At 41.8% G+C, this 26,699-nt stretch overlaps 1 protein-coding gene across 8 annotated transcripts in view; it reads right to left on the bottom strand.

Annotated features, from left to right (window-relative positions):
* Positions 1-26,699, bottom strand: part of Nxpe4 (neurexophilin and PC-esterase domain family member 4) — a 244,425-nt gene that overhangs the window by 4,932 nt on the left and 212,794 nt on the right. For 2 of the 8 annotated variants that reach the window (XM_048416825.3, XM_048416826.3), the window contains exons 2-6: positions 13,811-13,935; positions 4,960-5,046; positions 3,408-3,510; positions 1,092-1,825; positions 606-667 (exon numbers count right to left, since the gene is read on the bottom strand). In XM_048416825.3, the coding sequence (XP_048272782.3) occupies positions 606-667; positions 1,092-1,825; positions 3,408-3,510; positions 4,960-4,985 (925 nt within the window). In that variant the 5' untranslated portion in view covers positions 4,986-5,046; positions 13,811-13,935. Of the gene's footprint in view, positions 1-605; positions 668-1,091; positions 1,826-3,407; positions 3,511-3,701; positions 4,012-4,037; positions 4,062-4,256; positions 4,360-4,959; positions 5,048-8,361; positions 8,422-13,810; positions 13,936-26,699 lie in introns of those variants that run through there. The other 6 variants (XM_085688700.2, XM_048416828.3, XM_048416829.3 and 3 more) reach the window with 6 other exon arrangements.

The following is a 26,699-nucleotide window of genomic DNA, read 5'->3' as shown; positions in this document are numbered from 1 at the left end:
CCCTAAGAGAGACATACATGAGTCTAATCCATGTGGGAAGTAGAAAAAGACAAGATCTCCTGAGTAAATTGGGAACATGGGGACCATGGGAGAAGGTTGAAGGGGAAGGGAGAGGAAAGGAGGGGAGCAGAGAAAAATATATAGCTCAATAAAATCAATAAAAAAAAGAAAATCAGGAAAAAAAACCCTAGTGAATGTGTATGCGGAAGTTCTTTGTTAAAAAAAAATGGTTTCAAAAACCAAGAGAGAAGAATCGTAGTAAATTGACTTCTAGATGGCACAGTGCAGATGTATAAGTGAGAATTCTAGGGAGGCTGTGAGGATGGGAGGAGAGCTAGGTAGAGATGCGGGAGAAAGTTCTGACCTTTGTAGGTTATTGTATGAGATGGGCAGGAGATCTTCTACCTGATAAGTAGATTAGTGAGATGTGTGGTCGCCAGAGCACGCGTGTAAGATCCCAGTGAATACAACCATTCATTCACTCATGGACTTTGTGCCTTGGCCCGCCTTAAAAATCCGAGACAGCAGCCAAGTCCAGCAAACAGAGCAGGACCTTTCAATGGGTTCAGGGTTAAGCACCTCCCACCAAACACAGAACCACTTACTGTTGCATTTGGAGACACTAATCACTTTGGGTTTTCCCATAATCTCCACACCTATATTTGACCTTAAAGAGACAGATACAGAAATTAATCTGCAGTGGTCTCGACTTAAGCAAAGTCCCAGAACTCAGATTGACCAGTCCTTCTGTTAGTTCTCATGGAGAATCTAATTTCCCTGGTTAGAATTTATTTTCTATCTATTTGTTTCTTAGTTCATGGGAGACAGGAACTGAGAAGGTATGTGTATTGAGACCCAGGAAAAAAATGTATTAGAATACACAAAATACACAGATTTGGGGGGTTCATTGTTAAGGATTACTTATTTTAGAAGTTTGAGGACTCCTGGACAATGAACACTATCCTCAAAAGAATTCACAGGTCCCTTCTCAAAGGACTCTTCTTGTAGCCCATAAGTTAGTGTGCTTAGAATACATCCTGTAGGCTAGATTACCAACCTTCCCCCAGACATGTGAAACAATAATTATTTACCGTTCAAAGAGGCTCCTCTCTTGCTGCCTAAGATAGGAAACTTTCTTGTTCTTTGATTGCATGTGGGTGAGGGCAGCACAGGGAACATTCGGAGGCTTCACACAGTAGAAAGCTTCTTGGTCCTGGGCGTCCAGATATTGGCACAACTCGGCACTTGTGTTTAGAACCAAGGCACAGTCGGTGCGGACCTGAGAGGTTCCACTGACAAACAGGCCGGTGAAGATGATTCTGTCGTAGCCCTGTTTCCGGGCCCTCCAGAGGGCTGACACCCCTTCACTGGGATGCATGAGAAGAATAGACAGGGAGACGGGGCCCTCCCAAAACAGAGTGAAGCTGACCAGGTAGGTGCCATTGTTGAAGTCTGTCACCTTTCCAGAAGCTCCAGCCTTTAGGGCTGGGGAGAAAATCCTGGCCCTCAGGAAGTCCCCACCATACTCTTTCCTGCGACCAGAGTAGTCCTTGGCTACCAGCAGGACATCCAGTTGGTCGCCTACACAGTATGTGTCTCGAGGGTTGAGGATGGTGGCTGTGCTGTGTGTGGCGCTGGTGGTGGTGTTGAGGTGGGTGAAGGGTCTGGGTGGGATCTGCTTATCTAGTTTCTCTAGGACCTCCCAGACTCTCAGCTCTGTCTCTTTCAGTGAGACTGGTGGGTTCGGAAGCACTGTAGGACACGAGGGTTTCATGACCAAGTCCCAGCCACTGAAGGACACAGGCAACTTGAACGCAGCCCATATCTGAATGGGCAAGAAATAGAATAGAGAAGAAAGAAAAAGACGCTCTTTAATGTGAGGAGTTTTGGTAGGTTAACCACTTTTGTCTTTTTTAGAACAACAAGAGGCATAGAAATCATGTTACTCTGAGATTTTGTGGTCACATGTTTCATACACATACATCTTGGTTTAAACTGTCTGTGTAGCTCTAGTTTTCAATGGCTTCTTTTGGGAAATCCATTCATCCCCAATTAGCCCGAGCTAGGATCATCTTCAAAATGGCGGTGATATGGGGGTGGAGAGAAGGCTGAGCAGTTAAGAGGGTTTGCTGCTTCTAAAGAGAACCCGAGTTCAGTCGCCAGAGGCAAACAACCACCTGTAACTCCAGTTCTCGGAGATCTGACACCATCTTCTGGCCACTATGGGTATTGCATGCACATAGCTGTCAATCAGTTTTAGCAACTGCCTATCAGGTCATAATTATGCTTCTTGAATGGTTATTGTGAGGATTATGGAATAACACGGTGTTATGACTAATTTTATGTCAGCCCGACACAAGCTGCAGTTGTCAGCGCTATCTCTATTGGTAATCATTGAGAAATGCATCAGTAGGGCATTTCCTTAATTAGTGCTTGCTGTGCAAGGGCTCAGGCCATTGTGGGTGGTGCCACCTCTGGACTGTGGTCCTGAGTGCTATAAGGAAGCAGGCTGAGATGAATCACTGCTCTCAATTACTAACTAGAATTCTCAGCAAAGGCAAAGCGGCTTGCGTGAACCCAATCCTTATGTAGACCATAATAATAATAATAATAATAAAACGGCTCTCTAAGAGCAGTGAAACCTGAATCAGGGCAGCCGCAAGTTTGAGCCCGAGCCTGAACTGTACAGGAAGAGAAAGGCTAACCTATGCTACAGAGGGAACCTGTGTGTCGAAAACACCGAAACAGAATTCTAGCAAGCCAACACTTAAAGGCAACTAATCATCATCACCAGCACCGCCTCTCCAAAGCGGAGAAGCCACCAACGGAACAGAGAAAACGAACAAGGACAAGCCAACACCAACAAAATTAAACGGAAGCCTTAAAATCTGCAGTGGCAGAAACAACATGGAAAAGTTTGAATAGCTATTTACACAGCTTGGTACTGGAGGAGGGAAATGTTTCCCATTCGACATGGTCCATGGTTTTTAAAAGGCAGATCCGTTTCAGTACAAAGACATGAATGTATTCTCTCTTACAGACGCTCCCTTAAGGCAGGTGCAAGCACAGGCTGCGGGCCAGGCACAGTAGCTGCACTTAACCGCAAGCAGCACAGAATGAAGTCTTTGTGTAAGCACACGTGTGAACAGACAGCTTGCCATCCCTTGTGATTTTCCTATCTCTGAGAAGCACCCTCTGCCCTGGGTCCCAGGTTATCTGTGAAAGGTTTGGGCAGGTTCTTCACTTGTTGCTGTGTTTAACAATTGTCAGCTACGTCGGTTCACTAACGCTGCATGGTAAGCCATATTGAGCACACCCCATCTCCATTGCAACTTGTGGGTCTTTGCAGCTTACATTTTCCTAGGCACATAACATCCAGTACAACAGGAAAGGGGATAAAATCCTACCTTTGGTGGGTTTCTGAAAACTGTAAAGGAGACCCAGATGATAACTATCAACAACAGCACCCACAGTGACTTACGGCTGGCCATCGTTTTCATGGTTCGAATCCTACGAGACAATCAGAGGAAAGCATTACAAAGCGAAAGAGAAAGGATAGCACACGAAGGTGTGGCCCATGCACTGTACCATCCTCTGTTAAGATATCAATTCTCCCGCAGCTGCTGTCATGCCCTTAGCTCTCAGCTTGGAGTCCACCAACAGCTAAGGCACTGAGAACCTGAAGTCGGCAGGACACTCACATCTGCGTGACTCCTCCAGGCCGCGCCACCACACAGGTTCTCTTTTCTTTCCTCTTAACTACAAAAAGCAGGCGAAACGCTTCGCAAATAATGGCCTCTAAGGACCATGAGAACGTCTAATAGACGTTGGTCCACCAACCTTCATGTGGTTCCTTTCTTGTAGCACCTCTCAGCTATAAAAAGAATTACTTTAAAACTCCCATCGATATACTTAAAAAAGCATATACTTTATAAACTTAAAAAAGAAATCTTGAAGCCTTAGCCATCGTCTCCCTCTGTTATATGAACGTTCGTCTTTGACCTGAAGCCTGAGCTATCTTTCTCTGATTAGATTACCTGGGCGGAGTTATTGTTGAATAGTAGAGATCCTGGACATTAACCCATGAATGTAAGAAAAGACAAATCATCTTGTTTGAACACCACCCTTATAAAACTTTATACCCCTCAAAACTTCTTAGAATCACTTTTTGCTCTGGATTCCTAGTTTATACACAAAAGGATTTAGCACCCGAGAACAAATATTGCTCTTTACCCCTCTACTCTTGGTTTTCATACCTTTAATATAAAGAACTGGTTTAGTCTCATTTCTAAGAACTGGGTGAGCTTGGTGGGCAGGTTCCTTCTATGGTCAGTAGGGTGCTACCACTGTGCGGCCTTCCTGCACCAAAACACATCACAGATACAAGCTGTGGGGCACAGGGTAGAAGCTACTTTTCAGTGGGATTCAAGCCCTTGGCCCTAAGGAGGAGCCTGGATGACAAAACAGCAGTGACCAGGTCAAGCAGAGACTGAAATGAGGGGCAGAATAATTTGCACAGTACAGAAATACGATTGTAATGGAAGGGGGACACTAGAAGTCTAAGTCTGACAAGGTCAGTACTCCCATGGGGACTGACTTGTGAGTTTCTATCTGAGCCTTGCTGTGAAGACCCAGTTACCAAGATTAAGATGCACATTACCCTGTGGACAGTACACTGCGTAAAATGTGAACTGAAGGGAAACCACCTCGGATGTGGTTAAGAGAAGAACAGTAATAAGGATTACAGTATCTCAGAGTAACAGGATGAGAGTCACAGGTTTGAATCCACTTGGGATTTGTGTTCTTGTTCTGATAGAAAGAGTACCAGGAAGAGTAGGTGCCCCAAATACATGCATCAAGCCCACAGGAAACAGCAGTTGGACCTTTGGGGCCCTTTTCACAAGTCTTGTTTACATTGTCCTTTATAAGAGTTTATGTGTGTCTGAATGCATCACCAACCTTTCCATCTTCTTGCTGTTTTCCATAGACTTTCATGTAGCCCTGGATAGCCTCAGACTCCAGATCTTCTTGCTTTCACCATCCAATCTTAAAAACAACAGCAGCAGCAAACAGACAAAAACATAAAACCAGGCGAGCTAGACTCAAATCCTCTTTCAGGAGAAAATCCTGACTTTTCAGCATTGTTAGTCATGTTCGATCAAACTGGCCATAGCAATACTTTGTTTCCATACCTGTTCTAACTTTATGTGGCTGGGTCTGGATCGCTCAATTGGAGCCTATAAGAATTGTTCTAATGGAGTTTCTTGGGGGAGGAAAATATTTGGATGGATTTGGTTTAGCTGTCTCTGGGAATGCAGGTGGCAGCAACTTCCCAAGATTATAACCTCTCTGAGTCAATAGATTTAAAGATTTTAATGAGCTCTCTCCATGTAGACATTGATACTTTATGTGAATTGGTATCTTTTCACGAAACATTCAAACTAGATCTACCTGGCTTTGTGAAGTGAGGGTAAAGAGTGAGTTTAAATCATTTACCAAGGTCTAAAACAGTGAGGTCTAAAACAGGGTGAGGCCCAGGTTCCTGTTTTCATGGTCTCTGACTCTCAGAACATTTTCTACATTCAATTGTATGTGATGTGGCCACATTCAGGTAGCTCCGAGGGACTGCTTAGTTACTGCCATTATCCTTAAAAGTCTCTCTATCTCTGCATCCTTGTGACTATGTCTTGTCCTAGCTTCTCCTGTGTAAACCTTCTTTTTCTCTGCTTCCTGTAAGCCATGAAGAAGCTCCTCTGCCTTCATGCCTCACATATGGAGCCATGTGAACATGAACCAATGTGCTAAAAGTCACCTTTCATCCTTTGAGTTGTTGGAGTCAGGCATCTTGTCACAGCAGCCACAACCAAAACAGCTAATACAGAAATGCTGGGAGTCTGGGAGAAGACTTGCTGCTCTTTTTACAGATCTTGGGCAGATTTTCAAATGTGCAAAGCTCAAAATTATACAAAACCAGCTGCATATGTCCTACACACAAGCCATCCTGTTGCTTCTGATGACAATTTTTCACCCATGTGATGTAGAATGTCCTTCTGTATATGTGTTGCTTTTATTGGTTGATGAACAAAGCTGTTTGGGCCAATAGCAGAGCTTTGCCAATAGCTTAGCAGAGTAAAGCCAGGCAGGAAATCAGAATCGAGATAGAAAGACAGAGTAGGCAGAGTCAAGGAGACGTCATGTAACTGCTAAAGGAGAAAGATGCCCAGGACATTTATCAGTATGTCACAGCCTTGTGGTGATACACAGATTGATAGAAATGGGTTCATTCAAGATGTAAGAGATAGCTAGAAATATGCCTGAGTCATTGGCCAAACAGTGCTGTAATTAATAAAGTTTCTGTGTGATTATTCGGGTCTGGGCAGCCGAGAAATGAATGAGCAGTCTCCAGCTACAAATGGCGACTGAACAACTGGGGCTAACACGCATGACCTGCCACCCACTTCAGGTCTGGGTCCTTGCACACCCTCTCAGGATTAGGAGGAAAGTAGCTGAGAGCAAGCCAGCAGCTCAGCGCGTTCTGCCTGGGGAAATGGTTGGATCGGGTCTGCTTGGCATGCACAGACAAGAGAGCATGGCAGATTCCCATCACCATACATAGAGATATTTTCAGGCCATGCAGTGCACTGGATTGCAGATTTAGCTTTTACTCAGATAAAAAGGGTTTATGTGCTGCATGTTCCTTCCCAGAGTTGAGGTGGTGAGCGTGGCTCCTATCCAGTGGTCCCAGAGTTAGTGATAAAAGTACCTCTGCCATATTGAAAGACTGAGAGAGGTGGAGCCAGCATCCAGGGCTGCTGCAAACACACTGCTTACCATTTTAAAATGCTTCTTGTCAAAAAAGGATTTCAGATACACAATAGGACAGATTCAGACGTAAAAGACCTCTAAACGAGGCATAGTGTGTTTTAAAAAAATGTACATAGGCTTGGGAGAGAGAAGAAAAAGAGCATAGACAGTTACAAAAAGAAGTAAATTCTTTAAAGAGACAATAGAAGTAATATAAAAGAGTACAGACCATCATAGATTAAAGGAGTAAAGAAAAATAAGCCACGTAAAGATAGAAAACACACTGAGAGTCTAGATTATACATATTATTGTGTTTTCTTTGAATTTTTTGACTGTAGAGAGACATTTGCTTTTGGAGGCTTCTAAGCTAAAGCAACATATATATTTTAAAGGTCTCTTGACTTCAAAATTTGAGTCTAAGGATATGTTACTTTGGAAAAGAGGTTCTGCTTTTGTTTCCGCAGAGCATGGGACCCTGTGTATTCCTTCCAGGCTGATGTGGTTTGATGGAACAAGATTCCCCAAAAGGTCTCTGTGAACCCTTAAAAATACTTTGCCCAACAAACAGCAGAAAGCAGTTTGGAGAAAACTACACCCAAATTCCCAAAATGATTGTTTATAAATGTTTATTTTCATTTTAAAAGGGTTGGTTATAATAATGGTCACATTTTCTTAAAAAAATAAGGGGAATATGATATAAATACTTTATATTGGTATGGATCTTGGTTTATTGATCCAAATTTAAGGTTGATTTTGTTACACTGTGTATATATATTTCTGCTCTTGCTTAAGTTATTGTGTTTGTGCAGCTCACTTAAAAATGTAATGTATAATTAAAAATTACAGATTAATAGTCATTTATGTAAATCCTGGTCTCTGTCCTCCATCTTTGGAGGCCCCACCCTGTGCCCACCAAACCTTGACCCCTGCCCCGGGGAGGGTTAAGACAGCCCGTCAAACCTTGACCCTTCCCCAGAGGAGATCAGGACCACTTCCCCAGTTTATTTAAACTGCTCCCCAGAAAGTCCCTTTGTGATCCCCCCCACACGCCCCGCGTGGTCACATTGGCAGCTTCCAGTTTCCCCTCAGGGCCACCCAAGAACACAGGAATCCTATTAAACCTGGATATGCTTTAATTCGGTTTGTTGTGATTTGACTTGAATGGGATTTTGCGTTGGCAGAGAGCTCGTGTTAGAAAATATTTCTAACAATTTATAATAGTCAAACTTGTAGTCATGTTAGTTAGGTTTTCTAGATATGCAGAGATATATTTCAGTTAGATAGATAATCTTCAACACTGCAAAGAACTACAGAAAATGCCATTTAAAAGGTTTTTAAGAACTTAAGACTTCTCTTGAGAGTGAGACATGTCTGCTTCTGGCAGCACCAATTATTTCAGAGAGATTGAGGGGCCTCAGAGACACTTATTATGGAATTTGTCTTCAATGTGACAAGGCTAGCCATTTGGGCAAGAATCTGTTCTTGCCTGGACTGTTTGATGGTCTGCTGTATGAACTGGACAAGTAGGACCCACAGAAAGGTGACTAGTGAACTTGCCTAAACAAAGTGAGACAGTCCTTCAGGGTTCCCGCTTCACAGAAGAAACTGCCAGACATTCTGTAGGACACAGAAGAAAGCAACTGATGAACTTTGCCAGTACATGGCAGAATAGATTTTCAAATTTCCTGCTTCATGGAAAAGTCTGCCAGATACTATGGGCCTTTAGGCTGAAGATGGATGCCTCAACATTATAAAAGAACATTGAATGACTGTCCAGGCAGCAAGATGTCTCTGTCAATTCTAGAGTTTTGTAAGTTGTTTATAATGCACTTCCTGTTTACTTAGGTATATCCTTCTGGGGGCTTTGAAGAGTTGAAGGCAGTTAAAGTTTTCCTTAGTTATGATAAAGGATAAACTATATATAAAACTTTAGACTTACAAAGAGAGTATAGATGATAGAGTATTTTCTTTAATTTTCCAAATGTAAATGGACTGAAAAAGAAATAACTATAATTCTTGCTTGATTTTACTAAGGGGAGATGATGTGGAATATCCTTCTGTATATGTGTTGTTTTTATTGGTTGATGAATAAAGCTGTTTGGGCCAATAGCTTAGCAGAGTAAAGCCAGACAGGAAATCAGAACAGAGCTAGAGAGAGAGAGAGAGAGAGAGAGAGAGAGAGAGAGAGAGAGAGAGAGTAAAGGAGACACTATGTAGCTGCCAAAGGAGAAAGATGTCCAGAACCTTTACTGTTAGATCACAGTCTTGTGGTGATACATAGGTTAATAGAAATGGGTTAATTCATGATATAAGAAAATGTATGAGTCACTGGCCAAACAGTGTTGAAATTAATATAGTTTCTGTGTGATTATTCGGGTCTGTGCAGCTGGGAAGATAATAATAACCAGTCTCCATCTATACCCATGAAAATGAGAAATGAAGCCAGAAGATGTCTATGTGTCTTTTATTTGAACTGACTGAACTTTGGAAATTCCAACACTAGCAGCATGTTGTAACATGAGGGGGCCAGCTTGTTGCGGTTTCCATCCCGCCCGGTACCCCACAACCAGCAAATCCCAAAGAGAAATCACACACAGGACTCCATAAGATTATAAAGCTTATATTAAAAAGCTTTAATTTATAATATAATTTATGCTTATATTAAAAAGCATTTATATTATAAAGCTTATTATAAAGCTTAGGTCAGGCTACTTATTAGTTCTTATGACACATGTTACCCCATTATCCTTATATACGTTAGCCACACGGCTCAGTACCTTTTTCAGCTGGGCAGGTTACATGCTGTCTCTTCGGTGGTCTGCACAGGAATGGCAGAGGAACCTCCCTGCTTCCCAGAATTCTCCTGTTCTCATTGCATCACCTCTACTTCCTGTCTGGTTTCCCCATCTATACTGCCTGCCTGGCCAATCAGCGTTTTATTAAAATATGATTGACAGAATACAGACAATTCTCCCGCATCAGCATGTGTCCTGTATTTTCTCTTATTTTGGAAAGGGCTCTTCACCTTCTAGTCAGGTGGACAAATCTGTTCATTAAGATAGAGATGTGGTTGATATCTTAAACATCTCTAGTGGATTCTGCACCTCAAGAGGTGAGTAGGAGCACCTACCCATCTGGTCAACTTTGGATCAAACTTTATGTGCACAGGTTTGCCTGACTGTGATTTTTATCCCTAAGATAGAAGAAGAGGGATTTAGTTTTAGAAGTTCTAAGAAGTCTTGTCTGGGAACTGACTGGAACTCCTCTGCCCCCAAGGATCTTCTAGTGGCAAAGTAAGTGCAAGCTACTTTGCTTGAAGAAATCATAGGTGATGCGGAATCTCTTGGGTGCAGACATTAGCGACAAGCAGCCCATTTTGTAATAGAAGAGGATGCGTAGTTTAAAGTGCAGTATTCCCCCACTGGACTTATTAATTCTCAGGAGGCAATCTTGCCTGATTCTCAATGTGGACTTGAATCTCTTCTCCTGTGCAAATTATTACTGCTGCCCTTCAAAGAACCCTGAGGAGGCAGGTGTTTCTCTTATTGTTTAGGTGGCTGCTCATGAATGATTAGACTTGAAGATTTAACTAGCAGAAAGAAGAAACACAGGCCTGACTGCCCTGGCAGCTCTGGCTGTTGCAGACTATAAAGATCCATTGTTTAGGCTTATCCAACCTGTCCTGGGCTGGGCTGTTGATGTTGGAGACTTGTGTTATTTGCAATGGGGCAAACACTGTCTCTTAAAGTACTGATGATGAGTTATTGTGTAACCATCTTTTTGAAGCCCTGGGTTTTGAAGCATTAGTTTCTGACCCCTATTTATGGGGTGTAGACTTTATCTAAAGAAAATATCCTCTGTTGTCATTTATTCTAGAAAGACCTCTGTTGATGTGGAATTCCCTTCTGTATGCTGTGAATGTGTTTTATTGCCGTTAGTTAATAAAGAATCTTCTTTGGGCCGATGACAGCACAGAATAGGGCAAGGCTGAAATTCTGAGAAGAGATAAAGGAGAAAAGGGGGCAGCATCAGAGAGATGCTGGGTAGCTGCTGAAGGAGACAGATGCCCTGGAACCTTACCAGTAAACCACGAACCTCGTGGTAAAATATAAAATAATAGAAATGGGTTAATTCAAGATGTAAGAGCTAGCTATGAATATACTAGAGTCATTGGCCAAGCAGTGTTGCAATTAACATAGTTTCTGTGTGATTATTTTGGGTCTAGGCAGCCAGGAATGAATGAACAGCCCCTGCCTACACTCTATTCTAGGCAAGATCTAAGAACTTGGAGGGTATTCTAGTTTTATACTGCTGCTATGATAAAATGCTCCAATTGAAAGCAATCCTGGATAAGGCAGGGACTGTTTCCCCTTATACTTGTAGATCACAATTCATTGCAGAGGAAACTCATTGAAGAAAGTCAAGGAAGAAGCCTGGAGACAGGAACCACTGAAGAACACTACTTATGGACTCACTCTCTGGCTCCTTCATTCTCTTCTTAGGTTGCTTTCTTATACTTCCCAGGACCTCCTGCCTAGAGATGGGTGCTCCTCCAATATCAGTTAATAACACAATTCCCTCATAGGCATGCCTACAATCTGATCTGTTGATCTAATATCAGTCCCTCATTGGGAGCTTTTCTCTAAGATGACTCCAGGCTCATCTTTTTTGTTGAGGTGACAAAACTAAGTAGGTCAGAAGGCCATAGGTTTTGGAGATGGGACCATGGGCATCACTTTGACCAGAACACAAGGCAAGGAGATTCTTAAACACTGCCTCTTGTTGAAGGATAAGCTGTGTCCAAGGAGATTCAAGTAAAAATACAGTTTGGGCTCTGAGTCTTCAAGTGTAAAGGTTAATAGAGCTGTAGAATTATTTTTTGCTTTATAATTTCTTTCTGATACCTTTGGACTGATAGTCACAGACTCTTATTAACAACTATAACCCAAAACAACAAAACAAAACAAAAGAACAAGCAAAAGCTGGGCATGGTGGCACACACTCATTTTAATCCTAGCATTTGGCTGGTAGATCTCTGTAGGAGGCTTGAAGATCTTTGTGCTCATACACATGCACTAGAGGAACCTGGAGTTTTAAGCACACGTGGTTGTTCCTTTCTTCCCCCAACACAGGATTTCTCTGTGTAGCTGGGGCTGTTCTGAATCTCATTCTGTAGACCAGGTTGGCCTCAAACTCCTCCTTCCTCTGCCTCCTGAGTACTGGGATTAAAGGTGTGTGCCACCACTGACCAGCTGGTTTGTTCCTCTAGGGGGATGAAATGGACAGAAGGCTGGGAAGGATGTGCTTTCCAGCCTGGTGACTTTTGCTCTATCTGTGCGGTCAGAGGTTTTCTGGTATTGAAAATGAATGACTTTTGTCTTAGTTAGGGTCTATTGCTGTGAAGTAACACCATGACCATGGAAACTCTTCTTTTTTATAGTTTTCTGAGAAGGGTTTCTCTGACTGTCCTGGAACAATCTCTTGTGAACCAGGCTGGCTTTGAACTCATAGAGATCTGCCTGTAAAGCACCTGTCACCAAGGCTGCCAACCCTCATTCAATTCCCAGATGGAAGGAGAGAACCAGCTCCTAAAAATTGCCCTCTGACCTTTACACACACACACACACACACACACACACACACACACACACACACACAAATGTAACAAGCTTTGTGATGAGGGATAGCTAAAAATCAGAGCAGGAGGGATAAGGTACTACAAGATGGCATGGTGATGGGCCAGAAGGAAGAAGCCAGGGAAGGAAGGAAGCAGAGAGAGAAAAAGAGAGAGGAAAAATGTTCTATGATCACAAAGTACTAACTTATTCAAATCTGTACTATTATGTACAAAATATACAACTTCAACCAAAAAAAAATGAAGCCTGTTGAAAGGCAGAGGACAAAATGACACATTTATATGGGGTGGGGCATATAACAGGTTCATAAATGGCAGGGATATGGGGCTTTTCCAACAGTAAAACTTTAAAAAATTACTATTATTATATGGCAAAGTCCATAGCAAAAAAAATAGACTGGCTGTGCATGGTAGCACACACTTTTAATTCAGGCACTTGGGAGGCTGAGTTAGGTAGATCTCTGAGTTTGTGGCTAGCCTGGCCTATGTTGCAAGTTCCAGGATAGCCAGGGCTACACAGAGGAACCTCATTTCAAAAAAAATTGCAGAAAGGTGAACATGCAAACTATTGAAAATCAAAGACAAAGAGGCAATTCCCAAAGACAACCAGAGAAGAAGGTCAAATTAGTTATAATAAGGATTATGCCAGATTGCCAGGAACCATGCTAACAGACAAAATTCTTACAAAACTTAAAAAAACACTATGAGATTCAGAGCCTTAGCAATATGACTTTTAAAATTTGAGTAATAATGTTTCCTTATATTTTTGGTTGTGAGTCTAGCCTTTAATGGCTGAGCCATCTCTCCAGCCCAAAATGTTTTCATTTTAAGATAAGCAAAGACATAATTCTTTACCAGGAGTTTTTTTTTTTTTATCAAGGAGGAATATGAAACCAGCAGTCAAGTTAATTCTGTACAAAGAAATGTGATTATGGAAGTGAATGGAAGTGAAGTAGAATCGACCGCCCTGCACTTTCAATTCCTCCACAAACTAACCAGTTTTATCCAGTAAATAATGCAGATGCTGCCTAGTGCACCAAACGCATACGAAAGCCAAATGCAAAGGCCCAAAGAATGCAACAGGGCCAGTCAAGAAAACTATCCTGAAAACCTTATGTTGCCTAGGAAGTACCATTTTATTTAAATGCTCACTAATCAAGAAAAATATTGTACTTGTCTCTTGCCAAGTGATGTTCTGTGCTGTCAACAACAAAGTCTTCCCCAGATGCACCCTCCGGACCTTGGAGTTACCCACGAAGCTTTTTGTACTCGTGGTTTACGTGAGTTCTGTGGCTCATTCACTGAAGTCACACCGTGGCATCAACCAGGTATGAGCTGACATGTCAGAGTTCATGGTCACATCCCACTTACCACATTGCCGTGTGTCAGATAACATTCAGCAAGGACACCCGCTTCAGAACCATGTCCTAGAAGCTCCAGATGCTGTGGATTCCTGGTGGTTCTTCACCTGATTGTCACCTGCCACGTCTTCTCATCTGTCAGGAAATAAAAGGATCAGCTGTGAGTCACAGGTTCATAAAAAAAAAAAAAAACCAACCCAGAACCACAGGCTGACAGGTCACCCTGGAGCAGCTCCAGCTCCAGCACACTCCTGAGGCTGTGGTTTGGACGTGGCAGATGGCAGTATATTACTTTACACTGTGCTCTTTCAAAGGAAACGGTATCTTTCCTAGGGCCGAGAACAGAACTGAGCTGAACAGAAGCTGCCTCCCATGATGACCAGCTGCTGCGGCTGCATATGTAAAGTGTTATGTGGTAGACGATGTGTTCTTTATGCCTGATGCTTTCGTGACTGTGGCATGCACGACTGTTGGCATACATATGCCTCAGAGCTCTCTCTTGGTCAGCAGCCAAGGTTCAGGTGCCCCCGATGTTCAGTACACCTGTGTTTATCAGCTTTGCTTCTTTACGTCCTTCATAAGCAGAGGAGGCTGGAGGTGATGCGCTGAGTATAGTCTATATATAGTATACTTAGCAGCTTTCTAGTTTCTTCTGATGGACGCCAGGCTGCCTTTCCACGGCCGTAGGCAGCCAGTGTCTAGCTGTGCTCTTAAGTCTGGGACCGGATACATCAGCAATCATCTTTGGTATGGGTTTACAAAGATGGAATCTTCCTGACCAATGGCAACCTATGCAATGATCAGATTTAGTTTTTATGTACAGATTGGATTGTTCAGAAGATGGATTTCCTCCCTCCCTGCCCTCCCTGCCCTCCCTGCCCTCCCTGCCCTCCCTGCCCTGCCTCCCCCTAGCTTGCTTCCTTTCCTTTCTGTCTTCTACCAATTTCTCTCTTTTCTTTCTGCTTTGATTCAGTGTTAGGGATTAAGCAACGAGCCTTGTACATGCTGAGAAAGTGGTCTGTTTGTTTTGATACAATGTTGCGTTGCTTAAATTGGCCTTGAATTAACTCTCTATATAGTCCGGGCTCACTTTGATTTTGTGATCCTCTCGCCTCAGTCTCCTAAGTACTTGAGATTATAGTCCTGCACCATGAAGCCAGGCTCCGTCTCTTCTGAAATGTTGAAATGTGGTGTAACCCAGAACCTTCATTCTTTTCCTGTGGCTGAAGCAGAGAATCATACTTCCTAAAAAGTGATGTGGGCTATTTATGTCTTCAGGAAGGTGACTTTCTCTATAAATTCTTATCTGCAATCAGCCATCCATGAGCTGATTCAAGCGAAGTACTTGAATTTTGCAGATCAAGTGATAATTATCTTCAAATCAAGGAACACTATGCTTGGGCCATATTCATAAATTCCAACTTGCAAGACTAGTGTCACATCCACAGAGGGACTGCGAATTCCGCAGATCAAACTGAAGAGGGTCATCCAGACTGCAAACCTGATGTACAACTCTGGGTCCTAAAGTGGAAATTTTGCTTGATGGTAAATAGTTCTAAAATATTCCACTCCAAGATTTCTACAAACATCAGGATAAGAAAACAAATTCAAGGACCGGAAAGATGGTTCAGTGGTTAGGAGCACTAGCTGCTCTTTAGAGAACCCAGGTTCAATTCCCAGCACCCACCTGATTGCTTACATCCATTTTTAACGCCAGCCTGGGAAATCTGATGCTTCTACCCTTGTGGGCATTGCATTTATATAGTGCACAGACATACCAGCAAAACACCCATATACATAAAATAAAAAGGTTAAAGGGGAGGAAGGAAAGGAGGAAAGAAGGAAAGAAGGAAGGAAGGAAGGAAGGAGAATAACTGGGTGAAACAAACCAGATAAAAGTAAGTTAAAATGGAGATTGCGTTAATTTATGTACAGCCAGCCTTCCACATCCATTGGTTCTCTCACTGTGCATTCAACTAACCAATGATAAAAAGTTTTTATTTATCATGCACAGACACTTTTTTTCTTATGTTATTCTCAAACTAAAAGACCAGAACAACTGTATTAGTACCTTCCTATTGCTGACATAGAGTGTCATGCTCCAAAGACCAGAACAGCTGTATTAGTACCTTCCTGTTGCTGGCATAGAGTATCGTGCTTCAAAGCAATGCATGGAAGAAAGTTTATTTTAGTTAGGAATTCAGAGGGCTAAAAGGCCATTGCAGGAGGAAGGAATGGTGGCATACCACAGACATGGTGTCAGCAGTGAAAAGTTGAGAGAAAACATCCTTAATCCCGAGTATGAAGCTGAGAGAGAGCTCAAAGTCATCCCCAAGTGAGTCACTTCCTCTCCCCAGGCTGCGTCTTCTCAACCTCCCCAATCAGTGTCACCAAACCCGGACCAAGTATTCAAATATCTGAACCCATGGGAACATTCTCATTCAAACCACTGCAATACTTATTTTCCTTAGAAATCCTTAGTGGGGACCACTAATATTACTTTTGAAAAGAGGAACTGATAACAATGCATTATGGAGCTTATATGAAATAATAAAAATAAAAATGTTCAAGTATCCCAGAAGAAAGAAGAAAAAGACACAGCCAAGGGAAGGAAATGGAGCTCAGGAAGTGACTCTTAAGGTCTCAAACATCAATCCAAAAATAGGAATAGCAGAATAGCAGTGACCTGAGATCTAAGTGTCTCAATCCAGGAAGAGACAAACTTGTCCTTGAAAAAGCCAGATCGAATATATTTTAGAATGAAGAAGTAACAAGAAAGAAAATGGATGCTTCTATTCAAAAGAACCTTGTGGAAATTGATTTGAATTAGAGCTGTCAATATAGGCTCTTGTCTTCAAAATAGATCCACAGACTTACATTTGTATCTATGCAAGCATCTGTCACAGATGCATCCTGAAGCTCTGATCTCTAAGTTGCCTTACAATAATAATAATAATAATAATAATAATAATAATAATAATAACAATAATCAGTTTCCAAACCTTGATTTCCAAACTCTCAATAAAGAAAATCAGAGTTCCTGGGAGAAGCATTTGATTGATTCCAGGACTTTGAGATGGACATAAAGGCCTGGAACACTATACAAGAATTAGGTGTTACTTAAAAAACAAATAAACAAACAAAAGCAACAGCAGCAGCAACAACAACAAAACAAGAACCAGAGGTCAGGTTCAAATGGCACAAAAGCCTAAAGTGGGAGAATCCCAACTTCAAAAGCTGAAACAGTACAAGTCACAAAGGGAGGGGGCATTTGGTTTTAGAAACAGTCAAAATGATTTTTAAAACCTGTCAGCTGGATCTTATGAAAATAAACAAATACACTGTACGTGAGAGAGATGAAATAGCTGTCACCTGCAGACGAATTCCAAGTGGCTGTAAGAATAAAGACAATGCAGAATGGCAGGGTAATAGTCACTGTAGTTAAGATCTGAGAACTATAGGACTGGTTCAGCAGTTAGGTGTTTGCACCACACTTGAAGAGGACCTGGGTTTGGCTCTCAGAACCCATGTTGAGTTGTTTGAAACTGCCTGTAACTCCAGCTTTTGGAAACCCAATACCCTTTTCTAGTCTCCATGGGCATTTGTACTCCTATGTACACATCCACACATAGGCACATATAACTTTAAAAGAAGTTGTAATTGTCCTGTCTCTTTAAGAGACAAGCCATGCCCACTCCCTCCCCCATCTGCTGAGGCAGGCAGATCTTCTTCCTTCCTGCTTGCAGCCTAAGTCTCTTCCTCTTTTCCGTCTCCCTCTCGAAGAGACAGCTTCCATCTCACTCTTCTCTCTCTCTCTCTCCCTCTCCCTCTCTCTCTCTCTCCCTCTCTCCTTCTCCCTCACTCTCCCTCTCTCTCCCCCCCTCTCTGTCTCTCTTCTCTTCTCTCCTTCTCCCTTCCCCCTCCATAACCCACTAAATAAATAACCTCACTCTGCATGGCATGCCTATCCATCTGTCTCTCACCCGCTGTATGGCTGTATGACTCGCCTGGGACGGCACCAACTTTGGAGACCTGTGGCATGGTCTCATGCACTGTCCCTGCTTGGGACTGGCTGTTTATGCACCATCTCTGCCTAGGACTGTCTGCTCTGGGGCCCACTGCCTGCCCCTGCTCGGGTACCAGTGGTGTGGTCTCTTTGACCCGCTGCCTGCTGCAGCCACTCGGGTTTTTTAATTTTTCCATTACATTGGTGCCATGAGACTTGGGAGGCTCTCCTGTCCCGAGCCCCTCTCATGGGGTTGGGATCTGGAACCAGGTAATTTTTTTCCACAACAACCATGCATTCCATATGCCTGAGTGTGATTTCTACAGTGTGATTTCTACACACACCACCAGCTTCAATTGGTGAGTTTCCCCCATTATGCTCAGCTTAACCATTTCTCTGAACTCGAGGAATTGACTGATGAACTCCCGGAAATCCTCTGGTGTTCCTAGAAACAGGGGGATAGCCCCAACCACTAACGGTTGAGCCCTTTGCTGACTGAGCCCTTCACTGACGTTCATCTCTGGATTGCTTCCCTTAGTTAAAATCCTGACCAGACTGACTCGGGGTCAGTCCTCCCACATTAGCACTGCACACTCTGTGTGGTGCATTCAACTGGAGGCCCAGGGTCCCGCAGTTTCTCTCTCTCTCTTTTTTTTTTAAATCCCCACCATGTTGTTTGTTTTTGTTTTGGTTTTGGTAAAGGCTGCTTGGAGCAGCCTCTGGCCTCTCTGGCTTCCAAGTCACCCTAGCCAGATCCAGCCAGACCATAGCACCCAACCCAGGGTCAGAGGATGCCTTGCCACCGGTCCTGCAGTGTTCGCACTGATTTACATCCCGCCTAGAGGGTGTCTTGTTATACGTCTTGTTATAGGCCTTGTGGTGTCACCATTTTCCCCAGGTTTTCATGGTTTCAGCTATGGGTAGCAAGCCATCCATGTCCATCCCCCCACCTGGGGTGGAAGCCTTTTAGAGGCCCTAAAACCCCACGCCTTAATGCCCTACTTCTTCAGCTCATACCCTCACTCTGCCAGTGTGTCCTGCCAGCTCCACTTTTATGGGAGCTTTCTAACTACTGTCAGCGCACAGGCAAATGGAAAGAGTTTCCTCAAACTGTCCCTGCCACCGCTACTGCTGCCAACAAGATTGGTCGGATCCACGAGGCGGCTGTTTTCAGTTTCAGCCTTTTGCTCCCCTCTGCGGTTTGTGGCATGGCAGCTTAGCCACAGGGCGGATCACGCCGCTAGGTCTCTCTTATTATTAAGTTTAAAATCCCTGCAGCTCAAGAATTTTGGCTTTTCCATACAACATGTGACCGCTGCCATGTTGACTGAGTTCAGGCAAACTTACCACCGTCTTAACTGAAGTTAGGTGACTTTACTGCCATCTTAACTGATAGCCAGGTCAGGTGACCAAGTCCTGCCATCTTTACTGAAGTATACCCTGCCTGGTCCCCTGTTTTACTTACATTTTTGTCTCTAAATTCCTCTTGTTGACTCTGTTGCATGTGTGTTTTGTGCAGTGGCATGCCCTCCAAAAGCATCCACTTTGCCCAATTCCTGGTCACTCTGTGTATGTGTTCGTACATGTAACTTAAATGCACTTATGTTTACTGTTAAATGTTATAATTGTCTGTTTATCATATCTCATTCCAGACTATGAAACAATAAGTCTCACGTTTTAAACTGGTATGTACTTTTAAGTCTCTTACAACAAGACGGTATATTTAATCCAACCCTGATTTAAAATATATTAAGCTGTTCTATACTATTGTCAGTTCTTCTGTTAACCTTCTATTGCAAGCAGTTTTTTTTTTCTTTCTGTCTTTTCACGAGTCAAGTTCACCACCCAGCTCTCCAGGCAGATTCTATGCTATGGTTTTACCTGATAAGCAGCCCTCAACTGCTCAGAGATCTGGGGAATATGACATTTAAATATTTAATAATTAAAAACTTTTCATAACAAAAAAAGACAGGTTGGCTCCTAGCAGCAGCACTCTATTTCCTCCAAAGAAGACAGAAGACAAATGGGCACAAAACAATGTCCATTGGCAATTCCCTTCAACTACCTTTCATCTAAACAAGATCTCCAGATGTCGACAGAAACACTGGAATTGACAGCCTAGCTGCTCAGGTCAAGGTAGGCTTGTCTTCCTACAGATTTCTTAGCCCACAGGATCTTCTGGAGCCTGGCAAGCCCTGCACTAAACAGCAAAAGCCAAATACGACCTTCAGTGGCCATGGAGGACCCTGAGAAGTAGCTCTAGATGTTCTCTGTCATTTTTTAATCAGTAACTCAAGTAAAATTTTATTCTTCCCAAAGATCTCTGATGCAGTTTGACAGCTGAGAGGTTTTGTTAGTTTAAAAGGTCAACCTCACCAAACAAATTTCAATAAATTACAAATACAAGACCTGCAAGTTATAAAGGTGTGAGAACAAATACAAGTTAACAAATTTCTCTCTCTTGCTGCCTTCCATAGTCTTAAAAATACTTTTAATTGTGCAAAAATATCTGTCACAGTCATTCTGACATAAATATGCTACTGTTTATATAATGTGTAAGTCTAAAACTTCTGTTTTCACAAACCAAAAGAATTCTTTTGAGTTCCAGGGAACCAAATTGAAGGATCCATCTTAAACAGGTGTACAAGAAATCAGACATTTCCATACCACAAACACTGGACAGGAACAAACAGACCAGCTATCCCAGGATATGACCAGCACCAAGCCTTCTCAGGTTCCCCGCAAAGAAGATGCCCACAAATAAGCAGGAAAGTCTTGACAATTCATGGCCCCAATTCCTTTAATCTGTGGTGACTAACCTCCTGCTTTTTTATTATAAAAAAGAGATGGGAATGTAATGGTATGTCCTATCTCTTTAAGAGACAAGTAACAACCATTCCCTCTTCCATCCGCTGAAGCAGGCTGATCTTCAGCTTCCAGTCTGAGTTCCTTCCTTTTCTATCTCTCTCGAAGAGGCAGCTTCCACCTCTCCTCTCTCTCTCTCTCTCTCTCTCTCTCTCTCTCTCTCTCTCTCTCTCTCTTTCTCTCTGTCTCTCTCTCTCTCTGCCTCTCTGCTCTCCTGCCTTCTCCATAACCCACTAAATAAATATCCAACCTTTGCATGGCATGCCTATCCATGTCTCTGTCTCTCACCCACCACCACATGGCTCCCTGCCCAGGACCAGCTGCCTTCAGAGACCTGTGGTATGGTCTCGTGGTATGCCCATCTCTCTGTCTCTCCTTGTGGCCTGCTGCAGCTACTCAGGGAACTGCACAATCCCTGCCTGGGACTGGCTGCTCTCGAGAGCCACTGTTCACTGCCTGCTGCCACATGGCCCACTGCTGCAGCTCGGAGACCTGCGCCAATCCCTGCCTAGGACTGGCTGTCCTGCTTTGGGATCTACAGCATTTCTGCATCTGCAGCCGCCAGAGATCTGGGGATCCACAGCACTTTTTATTAATCCATTACAGAAGTGATCATGATGAATCCTAAAATTAGTGAGCCAAAGTTTGAGAATACAGATCAACATCTCTCTACCAACATGTCTTTGATATTTAAGATGGAAAAATAAAATTTTACAGTGGAGAAAATCAACAGATCTTCTCATGGATAATGGATCAAGGCTAACTTCATCAGTACTAGGACATGTCTAGCTTCATGCATGTTGAATTGAGAAGGGTACACTACTTCTGTGATATTCTTTAGAAAACTATATTGCCTCAGTGTACTCAGGTGGATTTGAGGTGGAATAAATTTGAGATTCATTTTACAAAACAGCTGCTGGCATCTTCCAAAATGTATGAGCAATTACTAATATGCCTCACCCTTAACAATTTTATTACATTTATTTTGTAGGGACATGGGTATGTATGTGGTGTGCCTAAATTGGTTAGAGGAAAACTTGCAAGAGTAAGTTCTCTCCTTCCACCATGGATAGCAAGGTCGTCAGGCCTGGTGGCAAGCACCTTTACCTACTGATCCATCTCATGGGCCATCTTCTAAAACATATGATCATGAAAAATAATCATGACAAGTGACTGTCACAGAGAAAAGAGGGGAAGGAAACTTAACAACTATTAATAAACGCAATGTGCGATCAAAGACTGGTTTTGAAGATTTAAAAGAGACATTGGTTAAAAAAAAGCTTATGAAATCCAAATTTAGTTTATAGTTTAGTTGATAGCCACTAATGCATTAATATTATTTTCTTGATTTAAGACATTGTGGTACAGATGGGCATATAGTTGGTACTTTTGTCCAAAACCATATGATGGGTGAGAGTTCTATGCACTAACTTGGCAGCTTTTCTGGAATTCTTAAACCATGCAATCATTTGGATGATGAATGTCCCTAAGACACATCTGTTAAGGGTTTCATCCCCAAAGTGGTGTGACTAGTAATTAATAAAAGTCCTTGAGTATTAGAAGGAGGGAGCGAGCTGCTTGTTGGTTCCTGGCTACCCAGCTATCTTAGACCCAAAGTAATCACACAGAAACTGTATTAATTAAATCACTGCTTGGCTCATTAGCTCTAGCTTATTATTGGCTAACTCTTACATATTAATTTAACCCATTTCTATTAATCTGTGTATCATCACGAGGTCGTGGCCTACCAGCAAAGTTTCAGCACATCTATATCTGGCGTCAGCTCCATGGCATCTTGCTGATTCCACCCTTCTTTTTCCCATGCTATAAGCCAAGCCAGTTCTTTATTCATTAACCAATAAAAGCAACACACAGATAGAAGGACCTCCCACACCACTTGAGAGGTGGAGTCTTGGATTATTATTGTTGTGACAAGAAATACTAACTTTAACATGTATATTGGGCAAGGGAAATGGTTAAGTGGTTAACGTATTTGTCATACAAATGTCAAAAACAGAGTTCAAATCCTCAGGACCCATGTAAATGCTGGGTGGGTGTGGTGGCACATCTGTAACTTCAGGCTCAGAAAGCAGACACAGGGAATCTTTAGAGCAAGCTGCCTAGTCAAACTAGCCATATCGGACTCTGGATTTGATTGAGAGACTCTACCACAGTGAATAAGCTGGGCAAGCAACTGAGGAATATTACAGACAACCTTGGTGGTCGAATGTGTGCTCTCACACAAATGTGCTGTTGTGCATGCATTAAAAGAAAGAAAGAATAAAAATGAAAATATTTACTTGAGTTCATGGTTTCAGTCAAAGCTTGGCTGGCTCCATTGATGTGGGAGCAAGGATGAGGGAGAGCATCATAAAAGCAAGATGGTGCAGTAGAGAAACCTGTTTACCTCATGATGGCCAGGAGACAGAATGAAAGAGAGAGAAGGGGTCAGGGCAAGCCATACCTTTAAAACCATGTCTCACTTTCCTACTTGCTCTAACTAGTCCCTGCTTCCTCATTGACCCTACTTTCTAATAAGGTCCAATTCATAGATGAAGGTAGAGCCCTCATGATCCAATCACTTCCCCAAAGGCCACCATCTGACACAAGCATTTAATCCATGAGCTTTGTATTCAAATAATAACAGGTCTTCAGGTCCATGGATCATTGGAGGAATACCTTTTAAGGAAACTGAGACTCCAGTCTCTTCTTGGTTTTTTTGGTTTGCTTGCTGACCATAAAGTGAGTGATTCATCATGTCACATGCTCTGCTGATGGCACCTTGTCCCCCACCAGAGGTCAAAAGCAACAGATTCCTCTGATCATCAAGTAGAATCTCCTAACCATTGGTCCAAAGGAACCTTTTCTTTTTGTAAGCTAATTGTCTCAGATATTTTGCAATAGTGACAGAAAGCCGATTAATATAGTCATTTGAATGTTAAAATGTGTAAGACCTTATGAAATGGAAAAAATAGCTCTCCACAAAGTGATTCAAGTTGTCACATCCTTTACCAAATAGTCCACAAACATCCCACCATTTCCACACACACACACTGGTGTTGTCATCTGCACCACTTCAAATTCCCACTGATTTGTGGATATGATCCCATGAGTCTATCTGTGGATATAATACTATGACTTTAACTTTAAGCTTTTCATTCTGCTTTGATAAGTATTGGAGCCTGGTTATTGGGCTCCTCCACTGATGCAGTAAGCCAAATCAAACTGAATTAATAAAACCAGATTTAATAAACAGAGCAAGGCAACTTCTGGGTGACTCTCAGAAAGGAAGGAGAGAAATCAGCAGGCAAGTTTTGTGACCAGGTCTTAAATACCGTGTAGGTATAGTCATTTAGCTGCTCTGTGGGGGAGGAGCTGTCCCTTGGAGGGCTTTCTGAGGGGTGGGGTCTGAAATGAGAGGGTTGAGACTAGAGCAGATATTTCCAACATGTTTTATCTATGTTCTTTTTTTCATCAATAAGTGTCACACAACTGAGATTTATTTAATTACTTTTAAAGCATAACACTCTCTTTTCAGTATTGGAAGTTACACCCAGGTCTTCATAAATATTAAACAAGCATTCTACCATTGAACTATATCCTCAGAGGGAAAAACTAGTAGAGGAGTCTTAATCTGAAAGTCAATTAGGGAGCTAGAAGTTCAGATTAAATAGCTCTTCAAGAATCCATGAGAGTAGAGCTGAGAAAATATGAAAGGCTAGCTAAAAGGTATGGAATAGAGGAATAGAAAAACCTGTATCTACTTATATATACTTCAAAAAGATTATTTATATTTTTGGTGTATGACTATTTGCCTGCATGTATGTATGTGCGCCCTGTGAGTACAGTACCTGCAGAGGCCAGAAGAGGGCATTTCGTCTGTTTGAACTGGGGTTACAGATACTAATAAATCACCATGTAAAAGCTGAGAATTAAACCTAGGTCCTCTACAAGAGCTTTTAACAGCAAACCTATCTCCCCAGCCCTCAATATTTATATTTAGTGGAAATCCCAGCTTAATAAGGGGAAAAAAACCTCAAAGAAATAAAAAAATAATTCATTATTTTCAAGTATACATGAAGGTGGAGAGTAGCTTAAATGCTAAGTCACAAAGGAATCTGGACAACTTGCAAATTTCTTATTTAAATGTAAATAAGAATGGAAATGCAAAATATTTGACAATGAATAATGATGAAAGCATTTTTATTGAGCCTTGTCCATGCCACCAGGTTATAGCCTGAAAGAAATACATATATGTAAATGCTGTTATTAAGTAGCAATGAGAATAAATGGCACATATACTAAAATGGGAATGAGACAAGAATTACATGGCCTCCCTGCAAGAAAAAAAACTAAATAAAGCTCTTTACCCGAGTCAAGGCTAAAAACAACACAGTGAACCCAAAAAGAGTGAAAATGAGGGAATTGTGAATAGGACAAGATGGTAATTGCAGGTAAAATAATAAAAAGCATGAATAAAAATATATAGCTCAATAAAACAATAAAAAAGAAGGAACAATAAATATGGTCAAGAATACAAACTGATTCTTGGAAAAATTGAATAAAGTGAGGGATATTTTCAAATAAAATTGAAAGTCAAATTATTATCCAAGTAATTGGGGTATAAAGAAGGGTCTGCCATGCATGATAGTGGAAAATATCTTTCTCAGGCATGAGAGAAATTTGGAATGTCTTTATGGCAACCATTTTCAAAGTCTGACAAGGAGGATGTATTTTTGAGACATATCCACTGCAACATTGATTGGAGGAAAAATAAAAAGGATCAATTTTTTTTTAAAAAAAACAACAACAGATAATTATTCTGTGCATGGCGAGCTCCTACCAGAGTGCAGCCACGGAAAAAGAGAGTGTATAACTTCTACAGTTGACAGATGACCAAGCCTGGCATTTCAGGAGAGGGAAAGAAAGATGGGGGTGGGAGGCAGCTAAAGGGAAGTGGGAGAAGGGCCTCTCACCCTGGAGCTACGAAGTCTCTTTTCATAATGTGTCAAGGCTTTTTAATTTTAATATTATTTATATATATTGTTTTTTTCTGTATGTTTTCCTCACCAGTCTTTCATATATATTATGGATTCCAGGCTAGTGTTCTTAGGGGATTCCTGAGTGTGCAAACAAGTGGATCTCTGTGTCTGTATCTGTTTCTTGCGCCTTTTCTTAGCCTCCTTTCCTTCTGTTTGATTGTTTTGTCCTATTCCAATGTGTTAACTTTTGTTTACCTTATTTTATTATTATCCTTCAGAAACTTATTTGTTATTTCATATTAGTCAAAATAAAAATCCATCACAAGGAAATTTCAATACTAAACATCTATCCCCAAATACAAGGGCACCCACATATGTAAAAGAAACACTTCTAAAGCTTAAATCATACATTAAGCCCCACACACTAATAGTGGAAGACTTCAACACTTCACTCTCACCACTGGACAGGCCAGTCAAACAAAAAATGAACAGAGAAATAAGAGAACTAACAGATGTTATGACTCAAATGGACTTAACAGACATCTATAGAAGATTCCATCCAAACAGAAAAGAATGCACCTTCTTCTCAGCACCTCAGAGAACCTTCTCAAAAACTGACCACATACTCAGTAACAAAACAAACCTCAACAAATACAAAAAATTGGAATAACCCAGTGTACCTTATCAGATCACCATGGTATAAAACTAGAAGTCAACAGCAATACTAATTCCAGAAAACCCACAAACACATGGAAATTAAACAATGCTCACCTGAATGATCAATGGGTCAAGGAAGAAATAAAGGGAGAAATTAAAGACTTCCTAAAATTCAACGAAAATGACTATACAACATATCCAAACTTATGGGACACAATAAAAGCAGTGTTAAAAGAAAAGTTCATAGCAGCAAATGCCTACATAAAGAAACTGGGAAAATCCCATACTAGTGAATTAACAGAACATTTGAAAACTTTAGAACAAAAGGAAGCAAACTCACCTAAGAGAACTAGGCAGCAGGAAATAATCAGAGTGAGTGCTGAAATCAA

Source organism: Myodes glareolus, chromosome 4 (assembly GCF_982192425.1).
Source record: "Myodes glareolus chromosome 4, mMyoGla1.1, whole genome shotgun sequence".
NCBI classification, from domain to species: domain Eukaryota; kingdom Metazoa; phylum Chordata; class Mammalia; order Rodentia; family Cricetidae; genus Myodes; species Myodes glareolus.
This window is presented reverse-complemented; position numbering and strand designations above follow the sequence as displayed.